This window comes from Chlorocebus sabaeus, chromosome X, assembly GCF_047675955.1.
Source record: "Chlorocebus sabaeus isolate Y175 chromosome X, mChlSab1.0.hap1, whole genome shotgun sequence".
Classification (NCBI taxonomy): Eukaryota; Metazoa; Chordata; class Mammalia; order Primates; family Cercopithecidae; genus Chlorocebus; species Chlorocebus sabaeus.
The window spans coordinates 95,713,519-95,729,819 of record NC_132933.1 but is presented as its reverse complement, the minus strand read 5'-3'; the positions used below and the strand labels follow the sequence as shown (position 1 = coordinate 95,729,819).

The 16,301-nt window shown below is 36.7% G+C and overlaps 1 protein-coding gene across 2 annotated transcripts in view; it reads left to right on the top strand.

Annotated features, from left to right (window-relative positions):
* The window catches only part of FAAH2 (fatty acid amide hydrolase 2), a 221,124-nt gene that overhangs the window by 122,741 nt on the left and 82,082 nt on the right, over positions 1–16,301 (top strand). For both annotated transcript variants that reach the window (XM_007991886.3, XM_007991885.3), the window contains one exon: positions 13,859–13,978. In XM_007991886.3, coding sequence (XP_007990077.1) covers positions 13,859–13,978 — 120 coding nt within the window. The remainder of the gene's footprint in view (positions 1–13,858; positions 13,979–16,301) is intronic.

Here is a 16,301-nt window from a genome sequence, read left to right as displayed (position 1 = left end):
TAGGGAAGGAGATTTCATGGCCAGAACTGAGAGGTGAGTGTGGAATTGGCATGAGCTGCAGGTGCAGAAATTGGGAGCTCTCCCCTTGGCAGGACTGGGCCAGCAAGGATGTGACCTAGGAGACTCAATTTTCTTTCAACTAGGGAGTTTGGCAGCCTGGGACAGTTTAATGATCTAAAGGCAAACTGCTTGTGTCTTGTCTGGCTGTTTTAGCTTGCTGCCAATGGTAGGTTGCAGGAGAGAGCTCCATCAGGTTGAGAGTGTGGAAGCAAAGTGGATCCCACTGCCACATGCTAGGTTTTGAATTCAAAGCTACCCCTTTCTTCATGCATGCTCTTTGGCACAGCAGAGGTTCCTTTGCTCCTTCCTGGAGTATTGCCCCAATGATGTTAGAATTGCTATCTGTCTCCTGTCCAGGCTGGTGCTTGTGCCTTCCACTGGGGAGCCTAAACATGGACTTGCCTAGCCCAGTCCAACTCAGCTTTGCCCCTTTCATCTGCCTTGGATATAGACAACAGGATCAGGTACCCAGGAAACTCTATAGCCTAGCCCATTTTCTAAGATATCTGAGTATTTATCCTGGTAAACAAAGCTCAAGCTTGAACCCCACAGCCATGACCACAGCTGACTCTCACCTGAAAGTACCATCTAATGAACAGGAGGTCAAACTGGATAGTCCATTACAACATCTGCCGACACAATAGCATAGCACTCAGAAAGGAGATACGATTTGTGTGACATCTGCTGCCTTCATTACCCACACAACCCCAGCTACTCATTAGGTCTTGAACCCACTTACGCACCGGGTACATTATGACTACAACTGGCATTTGAGAAAGCCACCACACTGAGGCTATTTATAGCTAAGGAAATTATACAAATTCTACACTACTCCCCTGCTACTCCAGTCAGTCCTTTTTATGGTGTCCACCATTGGGGGACCTGAGGACAGGCTTGCCTCTTCAAATTCTGTATAGCATTACCCCATTGCTGGGGCTGAGCATAGAACCTAGGCCACTGGGCATTTCACAGACTAGTCCATTGCTTGAGGCACAGGAGATCTTCTCCATGTAAACAAAGACCCCTACTACTACTGCCACACCTCGCTGGCTCTTACCTGTAAGCAACACGTACAGCCCTGAAGTTTGAACTAAGCAATCCAATATAAAATCCGCTGACACAAGCTTGAGGTATACAGAAAAATATCTGGGAACCAGTCCCAGATAAGCTTCCCAAGACTTCTGTCACCCCAGAGACACAGGAGAACATAAGCCTATTCACATTTTCAGTATACTGCTACTATAACCAGCATTTGAGAAACACATATTAAAGCTGTCTATAACCAAGGAATTATTATAGAGTGCTTGCCACTAAAAACACTTAGAAGCAAAGCCAAACAACCTTACTCAACAAACATTATAGTCATATCTCCAAAGGGAAAAAAATGGACTCTATAAGCAAAAGTAAATTTAAAAATAACAAGTGAAAATATTATTTCACTCCTCCTCTCCAGATGAGGAGAAGACAGTGTAACAATTCTGGAAATATGAAAACATGTGGGTGTTATGACATTCCCAAACAATCATACTAACTTGGTAGCAATGGATCCTAATCGAAATGAAATTTTTGAAATACCACATAAAGAATTCAAAACATTAATTTTAAAGACATTCAATGAAATCAAAGAGAAAGCTGAAAAGCAATAAGAAGAAATAAAAAAAATCAATTCAGGATATGAGTGAGAAATTTACCAAAGAGATAGATATTAAAAAACAAAAAAATCTGAAAATAAAAAATTATGAAAGGAATTACAACATATAATTAAAAGCTTCAACAGTAGACTAGGCCAAGTAGAATACAGAATCTCAGAACTTGAAGGTAGGTCTTTCAAATTAATCCGATCTGACAAAAAATTAAATAATTAAAAAAACCCAAAACCTTCAAAACGTTTGGAACTATGTAAAATGTCCAAACCTATGAATCATAGGTATTCTCAAGAGAGAATAACAAAAAAAACAAGATTGAAAAATCTATTGAGAAAATAGTTGAGAAAATCTTCCCTAGTCTAGTAAAAGATCTAGATATCCAGATACAAGAGACTCAAATAATTATGGAAAAATTATTGCAAGAAAGTACTCACCATAACATATAATAACAAGACTACAATCGAAGTGAAGGACAAAATCCTAAAATTAGCAAGAGAAACGCTTTGAGTCACTTATGAAGGAAAGCCCATCACATAAACAGCAGACTTCTCAGCAGAAACCTTACAAGCCTGAAGAGAATGAGGTTCTGTTTCTAGAGTTATTCATGAAACAAAAAAGAACACTTTCAACTCTGAATTTTGAATCCTGCTATAATGTTTATCAATGAAGAAATAAAGTGTTTTCTAGATGAACAAATCCTGAGCGAATTTATCATGACTATACTCGTTCTACAAGAAAGGCTAACAGAAGTTCTAAATATGGATAAAAAGGTCAATACTCTCCATCATAAGCACACACAATAGTATAAAACTCACAGGCCAAAGAATTTACAAAAAAACTAGATAACAATTAAAATTATGACAGGAACAAAACATTACACATCAGTATTAGCCTCGAATATAAATGAATTAAATACTGCACTTAAAGATACAATTGGCAGAATAGATGTTAAAGATATGATCTATTATTTTATTCTTGAAAAAGACTCACCTTACTCATAAATACAATTATAGACTGAAGGTAAAGGGGTGAAGACAGATGTTCTGTGCAAACAGAAACCAAAAGTAAGCAAGAGTAGTTATACCTATGACAGTTAAAACTGACTTTAAATAAAGAACAGTAAAAAAAGGTCAGTATATAATGATAAATGGCTTAATTCAACAAGAAGATATAATAATCCTAAATATCTATGCACCCAGAATCACAAAACAAATATTACTAGAACTAAGGGAAGATATAGCGATACAATAATAGCTGGAGACTTCAACATTCCAATGACAGCACTACACAGATTATCAAGCCAGAAAAAGGAAAAACAAATGCAAGACTTTAAACGGGACTTTAGACCAAGTAGACCTAATAGACATTTAAAGAGCATTCTCAACAAATTCAGAATTCTTCCAATTGGCCCATGGAAAATTCTCCAGGATAGACCATATTTTAGGCCGCCAAGCAAGCCTCAGTAAGTTTTAAGAAATTAAACTTATATCAAATATCTTCTCAGTCCACAGTGGAATAAAACTAGAAATCAATTCCAAAAGGAGCTCTTCAACTGTAAAAATACATAGAAACTAAACAATATGTTCCGGGGGGGCACCCAAGATGGCCAAATAGGAACAGCTCCAGCCTCCAGCTCCCAGCGTGAATGACACAGAAGATGGGTGATTTCTGCATTTTCAACAGAGGTATCAGCATCATCTCACTGGGGCATGTCGGACAGTCAGTGCTGGTCAGTGGGTGCAGCCCAACCAGCTAGAGCTGAAGCAGGGTGAGGCATGGCCACACCTGGGAAGTGCAAGGGGGAAGGGAATTCCTTTTCCTAGCCAAGGGAAACTGAGACACACAACACCTGGAAAATCAGGTAACTCCCACCCTAATACTATGCTTTACCAAGTGTCTTAGCAAACAGCACACCAGGAGATGATATCCCACACCTGGCCCACAGGGTCCCACGCCCACAGAGCCTACCTCATTGCTAGCACAGCAGTCTGAGATCTAAATGCAAGGCAGCAGTGAGGCTTGGGGAGGGGTGCCCACCATTCCTGAGGCTTAAGTACGTAAACAAAGTCACTGGGAAGCTTGAACTGGGTGGAGCCCACAGCAGCTCAAGGAGGACTGCCTGCCTCTGTAGACTCCACCTCTGGGGACAGGGCATAGCTAAACAAAAAGCAACAGAAACCTCTGCAGGTGTAATTGTCCCTGTCTGACAGCTTTGAAGAGAGCAGTGGTTCTCCCAGAATGAAGGTTGAGATCTGAGAACAGACAGACTGCCTGCTCAAGTGGGTCCCTGACCCTGAGTAGCCTAACTGGGAAACATCTCCCACTAGGTGCAGACTGACACCTCACACCTCACACAGGTGAGTACACCCCTGAGACGAAGTTTCCAGAGCAAGACTCACATAGCAACACTTGCTGTTCAGCAATATTCTATCTTCTGCAGCCTCTGCTGCTAATACCCAGGCAAACAGGATCTGGAGTGGATCTCAAGAAAACACCAACAGACCCGCAACTGAGGGTCCTGACTGTTAGAAGGAAAACTAAAAAACAGAAAGGACACCCACAGCAAAACCACATGAGTTCATCACCATCATCAAAGACCAAAGGCAGTTAAAACCACAAAGATGGGGAAAAAGCAGGGCAGAACAGCTGGAAATTCAAAAAATCAGAGTGCATCTCCCCCTCCAAAGGAACGTAGCACATCACCAGCAAAGGAACAAAGCTGGACAGAGAATGACTTTGACGAGTTGAGAGAAGAAGGCTTCAGTCAATCAAACTTCTCAGAGCTAAAGGAGGAACCACGTGACCAGCGTGAAGAAACTAAAAACCTTGAAAAAAGAATGGAAGAATGGATAACTAGACTAACCAATGCAGAAAAGTTCATAAACGAACTGAATAGAGATGAAAACCATCACATGAGAGCTACGTGACAAATGCACAACTTCAGTAACTGACTCGATCAACTGGAAGAAATAGTATCAGTGATTGAAGAACAAATGAATGAAATGAAGTGAGAAGACAAGTTTAGAGAAAAAAGAGTAAAAAGAAATGAACAAAGCCTCCAAGAAATATGGGATTACATGAAAACACCAAATCTACGTCTGATTGGTGTGCCTGAAAGTGACGGGGAGAATGGACCCCAATTGGAACACACTCTGCAGGGTATCATCCAGGAGAAATTCCCCAACCTAGTAAGGCAGACCAACATTCAAATTCAGGAAATACAGAGAATGCCACAAAGATACTCTTCGAGAAGAGCAACTCCACCACACAATTGTCAGATTCACCAAAGTCAAAATGAAAGAAAAAATTTTAAGGGCAGCCAGAGAGAAAGGTCGGGTTACCCACAAAGGGAAGCCCATCAGTCTAACAGCAGATCTCTCAGCAGAAACTCTGCAAGACAGAAGAGTTGGGGTCAATATTCAACATTATTAAACAAAAGAATTTTCAACCCAGAATTTCATATCCAGCCAAACTAAGTTTCATAAGTGAAGGAGAAATAAAATCCTTTACAGACAAACAAATGCTTAGAGATTTTGTCACCACCAGGCCTGCCCTACAAGAGATCCTGAAGGAAGCACTAAACATGGAAAGGATCAACCAGTACCGGCCATTGCAAAAACATGCAAAAATGTAAAGTCCATCGATGCTAGGAAGAAACTGCATCCACTAACGAGCAAAATAACCAGTTAATATCATAATGACAGGATCAAGTTCACAAGTTCACACATAACAATATTAACCTTAAATGTAAATGGACTAAATGGTCCAATTTAAAGACAGAGACTGGCAAACTGGATAAAGAGTCAACACTCATCAGTTTGCTGTATTCTGGAGAACCATCTAACATGCAGAGGCACACATTGGCTCAAAATAAAGGAATGGAGGAAAATCTACATAGCAAATGGAAAACAAAAAAAGGCAGGGGTTGCAATCCTAGTCTCTGATAATACAGACTTTAAACCATCAAAGATCAAAAGAGACAAAGAAGGCCATTACATAATGGTGATGGGATCAATTCAACAAGAAGAGCTAACTATCCTTAAGAGCAAACACATTCGAAAGCTAACAGAAGGCAAGAAATAACTAAGATCAGAGCAGAACTGAAGGAGATAAAGACACAAAACACCCTCCAAAAAATCAATGAATCCAGGAGCTGGTTTTTGGAAAAGATAAACAAAATAGATAGACTGCTAGCAAGACTAATAAAGAAGAAAAGAGAGAAGAATCAAATAGACGCAATAAAAAAATGATAAAGGGGATATCACCACCGACCCCACAGAAATACAAGCTACCATCAGAGAATACTATAAATACTATAAATACCTCTCTGCAAATAAACTAGAAAGCCTAGAAGAAATGGATAATTTCCTGGACACATACACTCTCCCAAAACTAAACCAGTAAGAAGTTGAATCCCTGAAGAGTCCAGTAGAAGGCTCTGAAATTGAGGCAATAATTACTAGCCTACCAACCAAAAAAGTACAGGACCAGACAGATGAAAAAAAGTCCAGGACCAGAAGGATTCACAGCTGAATTCTAGCAGAGGTAAAAGGAGGAGCTGGTACCATTCCTTCTGAAACTATTCTAATCAATAGAAAAAGAGGGAATCCTCCCTAACTCATTTTATGAGGCCAACATCATCCTGATACCAAAGTCTGGCAGAGACACACCAAAAATGAGAATTTTAAACCAATATCCCTGATGATCATCAGTGCACATATCCTCAATAAAATACTGGCAAACCGAATCCAGTAGCACATGAAAAAGTTTATCCACCATGATCAAGTGGGCTTCATCCCTCGGAGGCAAGACTGGTTCAACATACGCAAATCGATAAATGTAATCCAGCATATAAACAGAAACAAAGACAAAAACCACATGATTATCTCAATAGATGCAGAAAAGGCCTTTGACAAAATTCAACAGCCCTTCATGCTAAAAACTCTAAATAAATTCGGTATTGATGGAACATATCTGAAAATAATAAGAGTTATTTATGAAAAACTCACAGCCAATATCATACTGAATGGGCAAAAGCTGGAAGCATTCCCTTTGAAAACGGGCACAAGACAGAGATGCCCTCTCTCACCACTCCTATTCAACATAGTGTTGGAAGTTCTGGCTAGGGCAATCAGGCAAGAGAAAGAAATCAAGGGTATTCAGTTAGGAAAAGAAGAAGTCATATTGTCCCTGTTTGCAGATGACATGATTGTATATTTAGAAAACCGCATTGTCTCAGCCCAAAATCTCCTTAAGATGATAAGCAACTTCAGCAAAGTCTCAGGATACAAAATTAATGTACAAAAATCACAAGCATTCTTATACACCAGTAACAGACAAACAGAGAGCCAAATCATGAATGAACTTCCATTTACAATTGCTTCAAAGAGAATAAAATACCTAGGAATCCAACTTACTAGGGATGTAAAGGACCTCTTCAAGGAGAACTACAAAGCACTGCTCAGTGAAATAAAAGAGGACACAAACAAATGGAAGAAGATACCTTGCTCATGGATAAGAAGAATCAATATTGTGAAAATGGCCATACTGCCCAAGGTAATTTATAGATTCAATGTCATCCCCATCAAGCTACCTATGACTTTCTTCACAGAATTGGAAAAAACTGCTTTAAAGTTCATGTGGAATCAAAAAACACCGCACATTGCCAAGACATTCCTAAGCCAAAAGAACAAAGCTGGAGGCATCTTGCTACCTGACTTCAAACTATACTACAAGGCTACAGTAACCAAAACAGCATGGTACTGGTACCAAAACAGAGATATAGACCAATGGAACAGAACAGAGTCCTCAGAAATAATACCACACATCTACAGCCATCTGATATTTGACAAACCTGACAAAAACAAGAAATGGGGAAAGGATTCCCTATTTAATAAATGGTGCTGGGAATGTTGACTAGCCATAAGTAGAAAGTTGAAACTGGATCCTTTCCTTACTCCTTATAAGGAAATTAATTCAAGATGGATTAGAGACTTAAATATTAGAGCTAATGCCATAAAAACCCTAGAAGAAAACGTAGGTAGTACCATTCAGGACATAGGCATGGGCAAGGACTTCATGTCTAAAACACCAAAAACAACGGCAACAAAAGCCAAAATTGACAAATGGGATCTCATTAAACTAAAGAGCTTCTGCACAGCAGAAGAAGCTACCATCAGAGTGAACAGGCAACCTACAGAATGGGAGAAAATTTTTACAATCTACTAATCTGACAAAGGGCTAATATCCAGAACCTATAAAGAACTCAAACAAATTTACAAGAAAAAAACAACCCCATCAAAAAGTGGGCAAAGGATATGAACAGACACTTCTCAAAAGAAGACATTTATGCAGCCGACAGACACATGAAAACATGCTCATCGTCACTCGCCATCACAGAAATGCAAATCCAAACCACAATGAGATACCATCTTACACCAGTTAGAATGGCAATCATTAAAAAGTCAGGAAACAACAGATGCTGGAGATGATGTGGAGAAATAATAACACTTTTACACTGTTGGTGGGACTGTAAACTAGTTCAACCATTGTGGAAAACAGTGTGGCAATTCCTCAAGGATCTAGAACTAGAAATACCATTTGACCCAGCCATCCTATTTCTGGGTATATATCCAAAGCATTATAAATCATGCTGCTAAAATGACACATGCACACATACGTTTATTATGGCACTATTCACAATAGCAAAGACTTGGAATCAACCCAAATGTCCATCAATGACAGACTGGTTGAAGAAAACGTGGTACATACACACCATGTAATACTGTGCAGCCATAAAAAAGGATGAGTTTGTGTCCTTTGCAGGGACATAGATGCAGCTGGAAACCATCATTCTCAGCAAACTATTGCAAGAACAGAAAACCAAACACCGCATGTTCTCACTCATAGGTGGGAATTGAACAATGAGATCACTTGGACTTGGGAAGGGGAACATCACACACTGGGGCCTATTGTGGGATGCAGGGGGGCGAAGGGATACACCTAATGTAAATGATGGACATAATGTAGGACATACATCTAATGTAAATGATGAGTTTATGTGTGCAGCACACCAACATGGCACATATATACGTATGTGGCAAACCTGCACGTTTTGCGCATGTACCCTAGAAGTTAAATATAATAAAAATATTAATAAAAACATTTCCTGTATTATCTTTGAGTCAATGATAAAATGTAGACATAAATTAAATAATATTTGAAACAAATCAAAATGGAAATAAAACATACCTAAACCTTTGTAATACAGCAGAAGTGGTATTAACATGGAAGTTTATAATGTTAAATGCCTACATCAAAGTAATAAAAAGTCTACAAATTAACAACCTACCATCACTACTCAATGAACTAGAAAATGTGAACAAACCAAACCCAAATCTAGTAGAAGGAAATTAACAAACATGAGAGCAAAAGCACATGAAATTTAGAGCAAATAAACAATATTAAAAAGCAATGAAATAAAGTTTGTTATTTAAAAAAAAATGAAGATTGACAGAACTCTCTAGAATAACCATGAGAAGAAGAGAGTTGATTCAGATAAACACACTGGAAATGAAAAATGAGTCATTATAACTGATATCACAGAAATAAGATAACTGGAGAGTACCATGAACAACTCTATGCTAATAAACTAGAAAAAGTAGAGGAAATGGATAAATTTCTGGAAACATACAACCTCCTAAGATTGAAACAGAAAAAAATAGAAATCATGAACAGATCAAATATGACTAGTGAGAATGAGTAATAATAATACTTTAAAAATCCCAACAAAGAAAGGCCCAGAACCAGATGGATTTATAGCTCAGTTCTAACCGACGTACAAAGCAGAACTTATTCCAGGCCTACTGAAACAATTTTTTTTAAAAAAAAATCAATATGGAAAGGATTATTTCTATCTCAGTCTATGATGCCAATATCAACTAATTACCAATGCCAGTTATAAACATATGAAAATAAAAGAGAAAAAAATCTACAAACCAATATCCCAGATAAACATAGATGTGAAAATACTCAACAAAATTTTAACTAACTGAATCCAACACCACATCAGAAAGATTATATATCATGATCAAGTTAGTTTTATCCTGGAGATGAAAGGATGGTTCAACATACACAAATCAATAAAAGTAATTCACCACGTAAACAGAATTAAAAGCAAAAGCCATACGAGCATCTCTGTAGAAGCAGAAAAAATTAATAAAATTCAGCATAACTTTATTATAAAAAGTCTTTTAAAATTAGGCATAGAAGAAACATACCTCAAAGTGATAAAAAACATATATAACAAGCCCATAGTCAACCTTATACTGAATGGGGAAAAGTTGAAAGCATTCTTTCTAAGAACTGAAACAAGACAAAAATGCCCATTTTCAATACTCCTTTTCAATGTAATACTGGCAGTTGTAGCCAGGGACGTCAGGCAAGAGAAAGAAATAAAATGCATCTAAATTGAAAAAGAAGTCAAATTATTTCTGTTTGCTGATGATATGAGCTTATACACAGAAAATTTTAAAGATTCTACCCAAAAGACTCCTAGATTTGATAAGTGAATTCAGTAAAGTTTCAGGATACAAAATCAATGTACAAAAATTAGTAGCATTTCTATTTACCAGTAATAATCAAGCTTAGAGTCAAATCAAGTAGTCAGTTTGTTAGCATTTACAGTAGCTATAAAAATGAAATACCTGGAATGCATTTAACCAAGGAAGTGAAAAATACCTACAAGGAAAACTATCAAACATTGATTAAAGGAATTTGAGATGACACAAATAAATTGAAAATCATGTTATGCTCTTGAGACAGAGGAATGAACATCATTAAAATGGCTATATTATCTAAAGCAATCTACAGATTCATTTCAATTCTCATCAAAATACCAATGTAATTTTTCACAGAATTAGAAAAAAATCATAAAATTCATATGGAACCACCAAAGAGCTTGCATAGCCAAAGCAATCCTGTGCAAAAGGAACTAAGTTGGGTGCATCACATTATCTAATTTCAAATTATACTACAAAGCTATAGAAACTACAACAGCGTGGTATTAGCATAAAAATAGACACATAGATCAAAAGAACAGAAGAGAGAACACAGAAATTAAGCCACATACCTGCAGCGAACTGGTCTTTGATAAAGTCAACAAAAGATAGACTCTGAAAAGGACATCGTAATCAAAAAGGGTTCTTGGAAAATTGGGAGGCCATACACAGAAGAATAAATCTGGACCTGTATCTCTCACCATAAACAGAAATTTTCATAAATGTATTAAAGGCTTAAATGTAAGACCAAAACTACAAAAATACAGGAAGAAAACAAGAAACAGTATTCTGAACATCAGTTTTGGCTAAGATATCATGATAAAGACCTTAAAAACAAATGCACAATACCAAAAATAGACAAATGGGACTTAATTAAAGTGCTTCTTTACAACAAGAGAAATAATCAACAAAATAAACAGACAACGTACAGAATGGGATAAAATATTTACAAACAATACATCCAATAAAATATTAATAACTAGATTCCACAAAGAACTTAGACATCTCAACAACAAAAAATAATTCTGCTAAAATGTAGGCAAATGGCATAAACAGGCTTTTTCAAAAGAAGACATACAAATGGCCAACAAACGTATAAAAAACTGCTTAACATTGCTAATCAATGAAATGCAAATTAAAATTTTGATTAGCTATTATATTACACCACAGCAGCTATTATTCAAAAGTCAAAAAATAACAGATATGGGAGAGTGTTGAGAAAAAAGGAAGCACTCACAAGCTTTAGTAGGAATATTAACGAGTATAACTTGTAATGAATACAGTAGGTAGAATTCTCAAAGAATTAAAAATAGAATTACCATTCTATGCAACAATTCCACTACTGGTTATCTACCCAAAAGGAAATAAATTTTATACAAAAGGGTACCTACACTCATGTGTTTATAGCAGCATTGTTCACAACAGAAAATATATAGAATCAACTAAAGTGTCAATCAATGGATTATTGGATAAAGAAAATGTGGTGTATATATACAATGGATTGCACTCAGCCGTTAAAAAAGAGAATAAAGTCATTTTTCTTTTCCAGTAACATCGATGAAACTAGAGGCCATTGTCTTGAGTGAATGGTTCGGAAACAGAAATGCAAATACCACATGTTTTCACTTATAAGTGAAAGCTAAATAATGTATAGAACTGGACATAAGGAGTAAAATAATGGACATTGGAGACTCAAAAGGATGCGAGGGATCAGAGGGGATGAAGGATGAACAATTACTTAGTGGATACAACATACATTATTAGGCTGATGGCTACACTGAAACCCTAGACTTCACCATTATGCAATATATCCATGTAACAAAACTACTTCCTCCTAAATTATAAATATTAAAACAAAAACACAAACACCTCTTTTGTTCACCTGACCTCCATAAGCCACTATTCTAACTGTAGACTATAGTGTCACTTTAGGTCTCCTGGCATTAGTATCAGTTCAGAACCTATATACAATATTCTCCAAAACTTCTGATTATTTTTTCCCTAATTCTTCCATGCCAAAGATTGACATTATAGGTTGTTGGGCATGTGGTGAGACCCATTCTTCCCTTCATTCAAGGGGTGTGAGTCTGTAAACTGGCTCAAGCCTGGGAATTGATTGAAGGGCCATGACTCTGTTTTATGTTACAAGCTAGAATTTTGATCAATTGACCTAGGACTCCTCTGCTTATACAGATTTAGTAAGAATATAATGGACTTATTGTCTGTCTCACTACTAGAAACGTGCTTAACTAACCAATGTCATAGGTCTGTATCAGTCAGATTATTCTGATTGCTGCTTTGACTCTTCTGCTTACCTAGTTTTTGTCAGTTAAGTGCTGTCACTTGGCCCCTGCCACTTGGGAATCCAATTATTTCTATTAAATTTATTTTATTACTTCAATGGTATCAATCCTTCTTGTAATTTCTGACCTACAGAGAAAAGTGATCTTCAAAGATGATAGGGTTCCCACAAAAATTTATTTCTCATAATTGTGGCTAAGAATTGTTCCTAGTACCCTCCCAAGGTGGGGGAGAAGGTCTTAAATGATAAATATCCCTAAGAATTTGGATTCTTTCCTCTACAGTAGGTCAAGGCAAGACTGGAATTTCAACTTCATTTAGTGTAGGACACCTTTTCATCTATGTTTTTCTAAACTTTTTTAGAGTTTTTCTGACACGCTGAGCTACAACACTAAATCCAGACTCTCTCCTTTGTGGGCCTATATCAATACATTTGGCCTGTTTCAGGTTTGTGTTTCTTCCACGATTATCCATACTTTTAATATCCATTGTCATGCATATTCCCTGGATTTATGTCTATATAAATTAGAAAAAAAAAACATGACCTGATGAGACTTGAGTCTAGTTATAGGTCTAGAAGCAAAGAAGGGTGGTCTGGTGGGTCCTAACAATGATCAGCAGTGTCTTACTTCTGCTTCTTCTCAGAGCTTAAGTTGTATTTTATTTCCATGCATATAATCTCTTGCTCACAGGTACCCAGATATCTGCAGTAACCCAGCAATTCATTTGTGCAATAGCTTTCACCATTGCTTTAAGCATTTTCCAACCTACAGTTTACACTATACTGGATTCTAGTCAGTATTCCAAGTCAGAAAAGACAAACCAGTTCCTCAGACTGTCCCCAGAGAGGCTAGAACTTTACAAGCAAGTTCCATTCATATTCTTTCATTCCAATGGAGGAACAAATAATATGATGGATTCTTTCAGACACTCAGTGCTGTGTCAGAGAGGCAGTGGGACAAGGACAAGCAGAAATGACATGAAATTTTCTAGCATTTTGAGTGTAGTTTTTTGTGTTTTTTTTTTTGTTTTGTTTTGTTTGTTTGTTTTTGGCATTTCCGTGGTTGCTTCTTAGCTTGTTTCTAGAGTTCTCACAAAACTACTTTGCTCTTTATATTGTGGGGTATTTTTGTTTGTTTGTTTTTGTTTTGTTTTGTTTTGTTTTGTTTTTGGTGTTTCCATGGGGCAATGAGGGCCTGGAGCTTTCTGGTCTGCTATCTTGCTGATGTCACTCTTCAGTAGTATCTCCTCTTCTCATCATGCTTGTCTATTTTTATATCTTTCTTTTATAAGGTTGTGGTTCACCTTGAAACTATTCTAGGAGCCTCAGTTCAACATGTTAAACTGAAGAAAATGAAGTACTCTTTTCAGTTGTGGATCACAATGATGTCAGCAAAGGGACATGATGGGAAGGTATGTTTGCCTCTTCCTTTCCTTACTTTATTCTTTGTGTAAACATTTATTGAGCTTCTATTGTGGGCCATATGTTAGAGGTGTAGGGAAAAGAAACTCCTGAAAAAATAAGTAAAATAGTAAAATATTTAAAGAAAGCACAGTTTGGTGAATGCTTTGCTAGCATAAGCATATATGGTTGTGTGATCACAGAGTGTGTGCCAATTCCTATATGGAAGTCAATGAAGGCTTCTTGATGGAGGAGTTGCAGTCTCCCAAATCTTGAATGATTTGGAAACCTTAGCCAGGTAGAGAAGAGATAAAGATTATGCCAGGCAGAGAGGAAACCACAGCATGAACAAGGATATAGGGGAATGAGGTATGTTGTGTTCTGGGTACTGAGAACATGTAAGTTTCAATAAAGCATAAAGTGATTAGGTAACTTCAGTTGTCAAGTTCCAGACTGATACAGGTACTTGTGAAAGTAGCTTTCCTTATGCCAGGTTTTTTTCAGGCTTGCTGAAGCCTTTAAATATGAACACTTTGAGAAATATAAGATAAATTCAACATTCTGGAGAATTTAACTTTTGTGAATATAGGAATGTTTTCTGCCAATGGGAATATTTGTGTTAGAGCATGACACATCCAAATTTGAAGTGTAGGCTACCTCCTAGTTTTGTTATCTTGGGCAAGTTACTTAACTATTCTGCAGTTTACTCATACATAAAGTTAAGCTATTGATACCTATGTTACAGATTTATTTTGTGGATTAACAATATTTTTTATAAGGTATCTCACATAGAGTAGCCCTTCCATAAGGCAGAACTCACACGAGCCCCTCTACCTTAAAAAAATAGTTACTTTTTAAATTTTTTAAAATAGCCAGTTTTCTTTGTAGAAACACTTTGGAAATCTCTCAGAACAAAACGTTTATAAAAATTCACAAGGTGAGGATGTTTGGCTCTGAGATGAAAGTTTATAATCAGAACTTTAGATCAAAACTAAAGCTGAAATCAAAAGCAAAAAGTTTATTTTGAGTTCACTTCCAGAAGACACTGTCTTATAATTTGGATAAACTGTTAACATACATGCTGACTGTCAAAACTGGTCCTGTAATTACAAATCTGGAAAAAAAAGAGAAGGGAAAAATCTGTTCTCCTCTTACTTTGAATCATGATGCCAGATTTGGAGCTGGTGGTCATAACCACTTTACCACGTTGCTCATTAATAATCACTTAAAATAGGTAGAAAAGAGATGTGGCCATTTTCTAAACCATACTTTTTAATGTTAATGTAGCTCTTTTTTATTACAGACCTAATTTAAAATTTTTAAGTTGTATGTATTTATGGGGTATAGATGTTTTGACACATACATACAATGTGTGGTTATGAAATCAGTGTAACTGGAGTATCTGTCAGTTTAAACATTTATTATTTCTTTGTGTTGTAACATTCCAATTCCACTCTCTTAGTTGTTTTATAATATACAACAAAGTACTTTAAACTGTAGTCACCCAATTGTACTATCAAATACTAGACTTTATTCCTTCTCTTTTTATACTCAATAATCATCCCAACTTCTCTTGCAGTTTCTTTTGCATTTGCACTATAACATTTATTTCTTTCTATACTATTTCTTAAAAATGATTGTAGTTATTATCATAGTCATATCTTCAAAAACAAAATTCAACACTCAACAAAAGTAAATTCAAAAATAAGAAGAATCCCCTATTCCCATGGTTGCTCAGAAATCAGTGTATAGATGCAGAAAGCCTGAAAAAGAAATGTACTATAACACCCTCATATTAACACAAAAATTCTTCAGCAATAGACTCTGAGCAAAAGAAATCTTCACAATGCCAGATAAGGAAATCAAAATATTGACTTTAAAGAGGCTTAAAGAAATTAAATTGATTGTTCTTTTTTTTTTTTTTTTTTTTTTTTTTTTGGTGACAGAGTCTTACTCTGTTGCCTAGGCTAGACTGCAGTGGTGCAATCTTGGCTAACTGCAACCTCTGCTTCCCTTGTTTAAATGATTCTCTTGCCTCAAACTCCTGAGTAGCTGGGGCTACAAGCACACACCACTACGCTTGACTAATTTTTGTATTTTTAGTGGAGATAGGGTTTCACCATTTTGTCCAGGCTAATCTCAAACTCCTGACCTCAGGTGATCCAATCACGCTGGCCCCCTAAAGTGCTGGGATTACAGGCATGAGCCACCACACCTGGCCCTTAAATGGAAATTTGTAAAGCAATACAAAGAAATTAGAATATCAATTTAGGCTGTTAATATGAAATTACTAAGAGGATAGATTTTCTTAAAAAAAAAAAAAGTAATAATAAC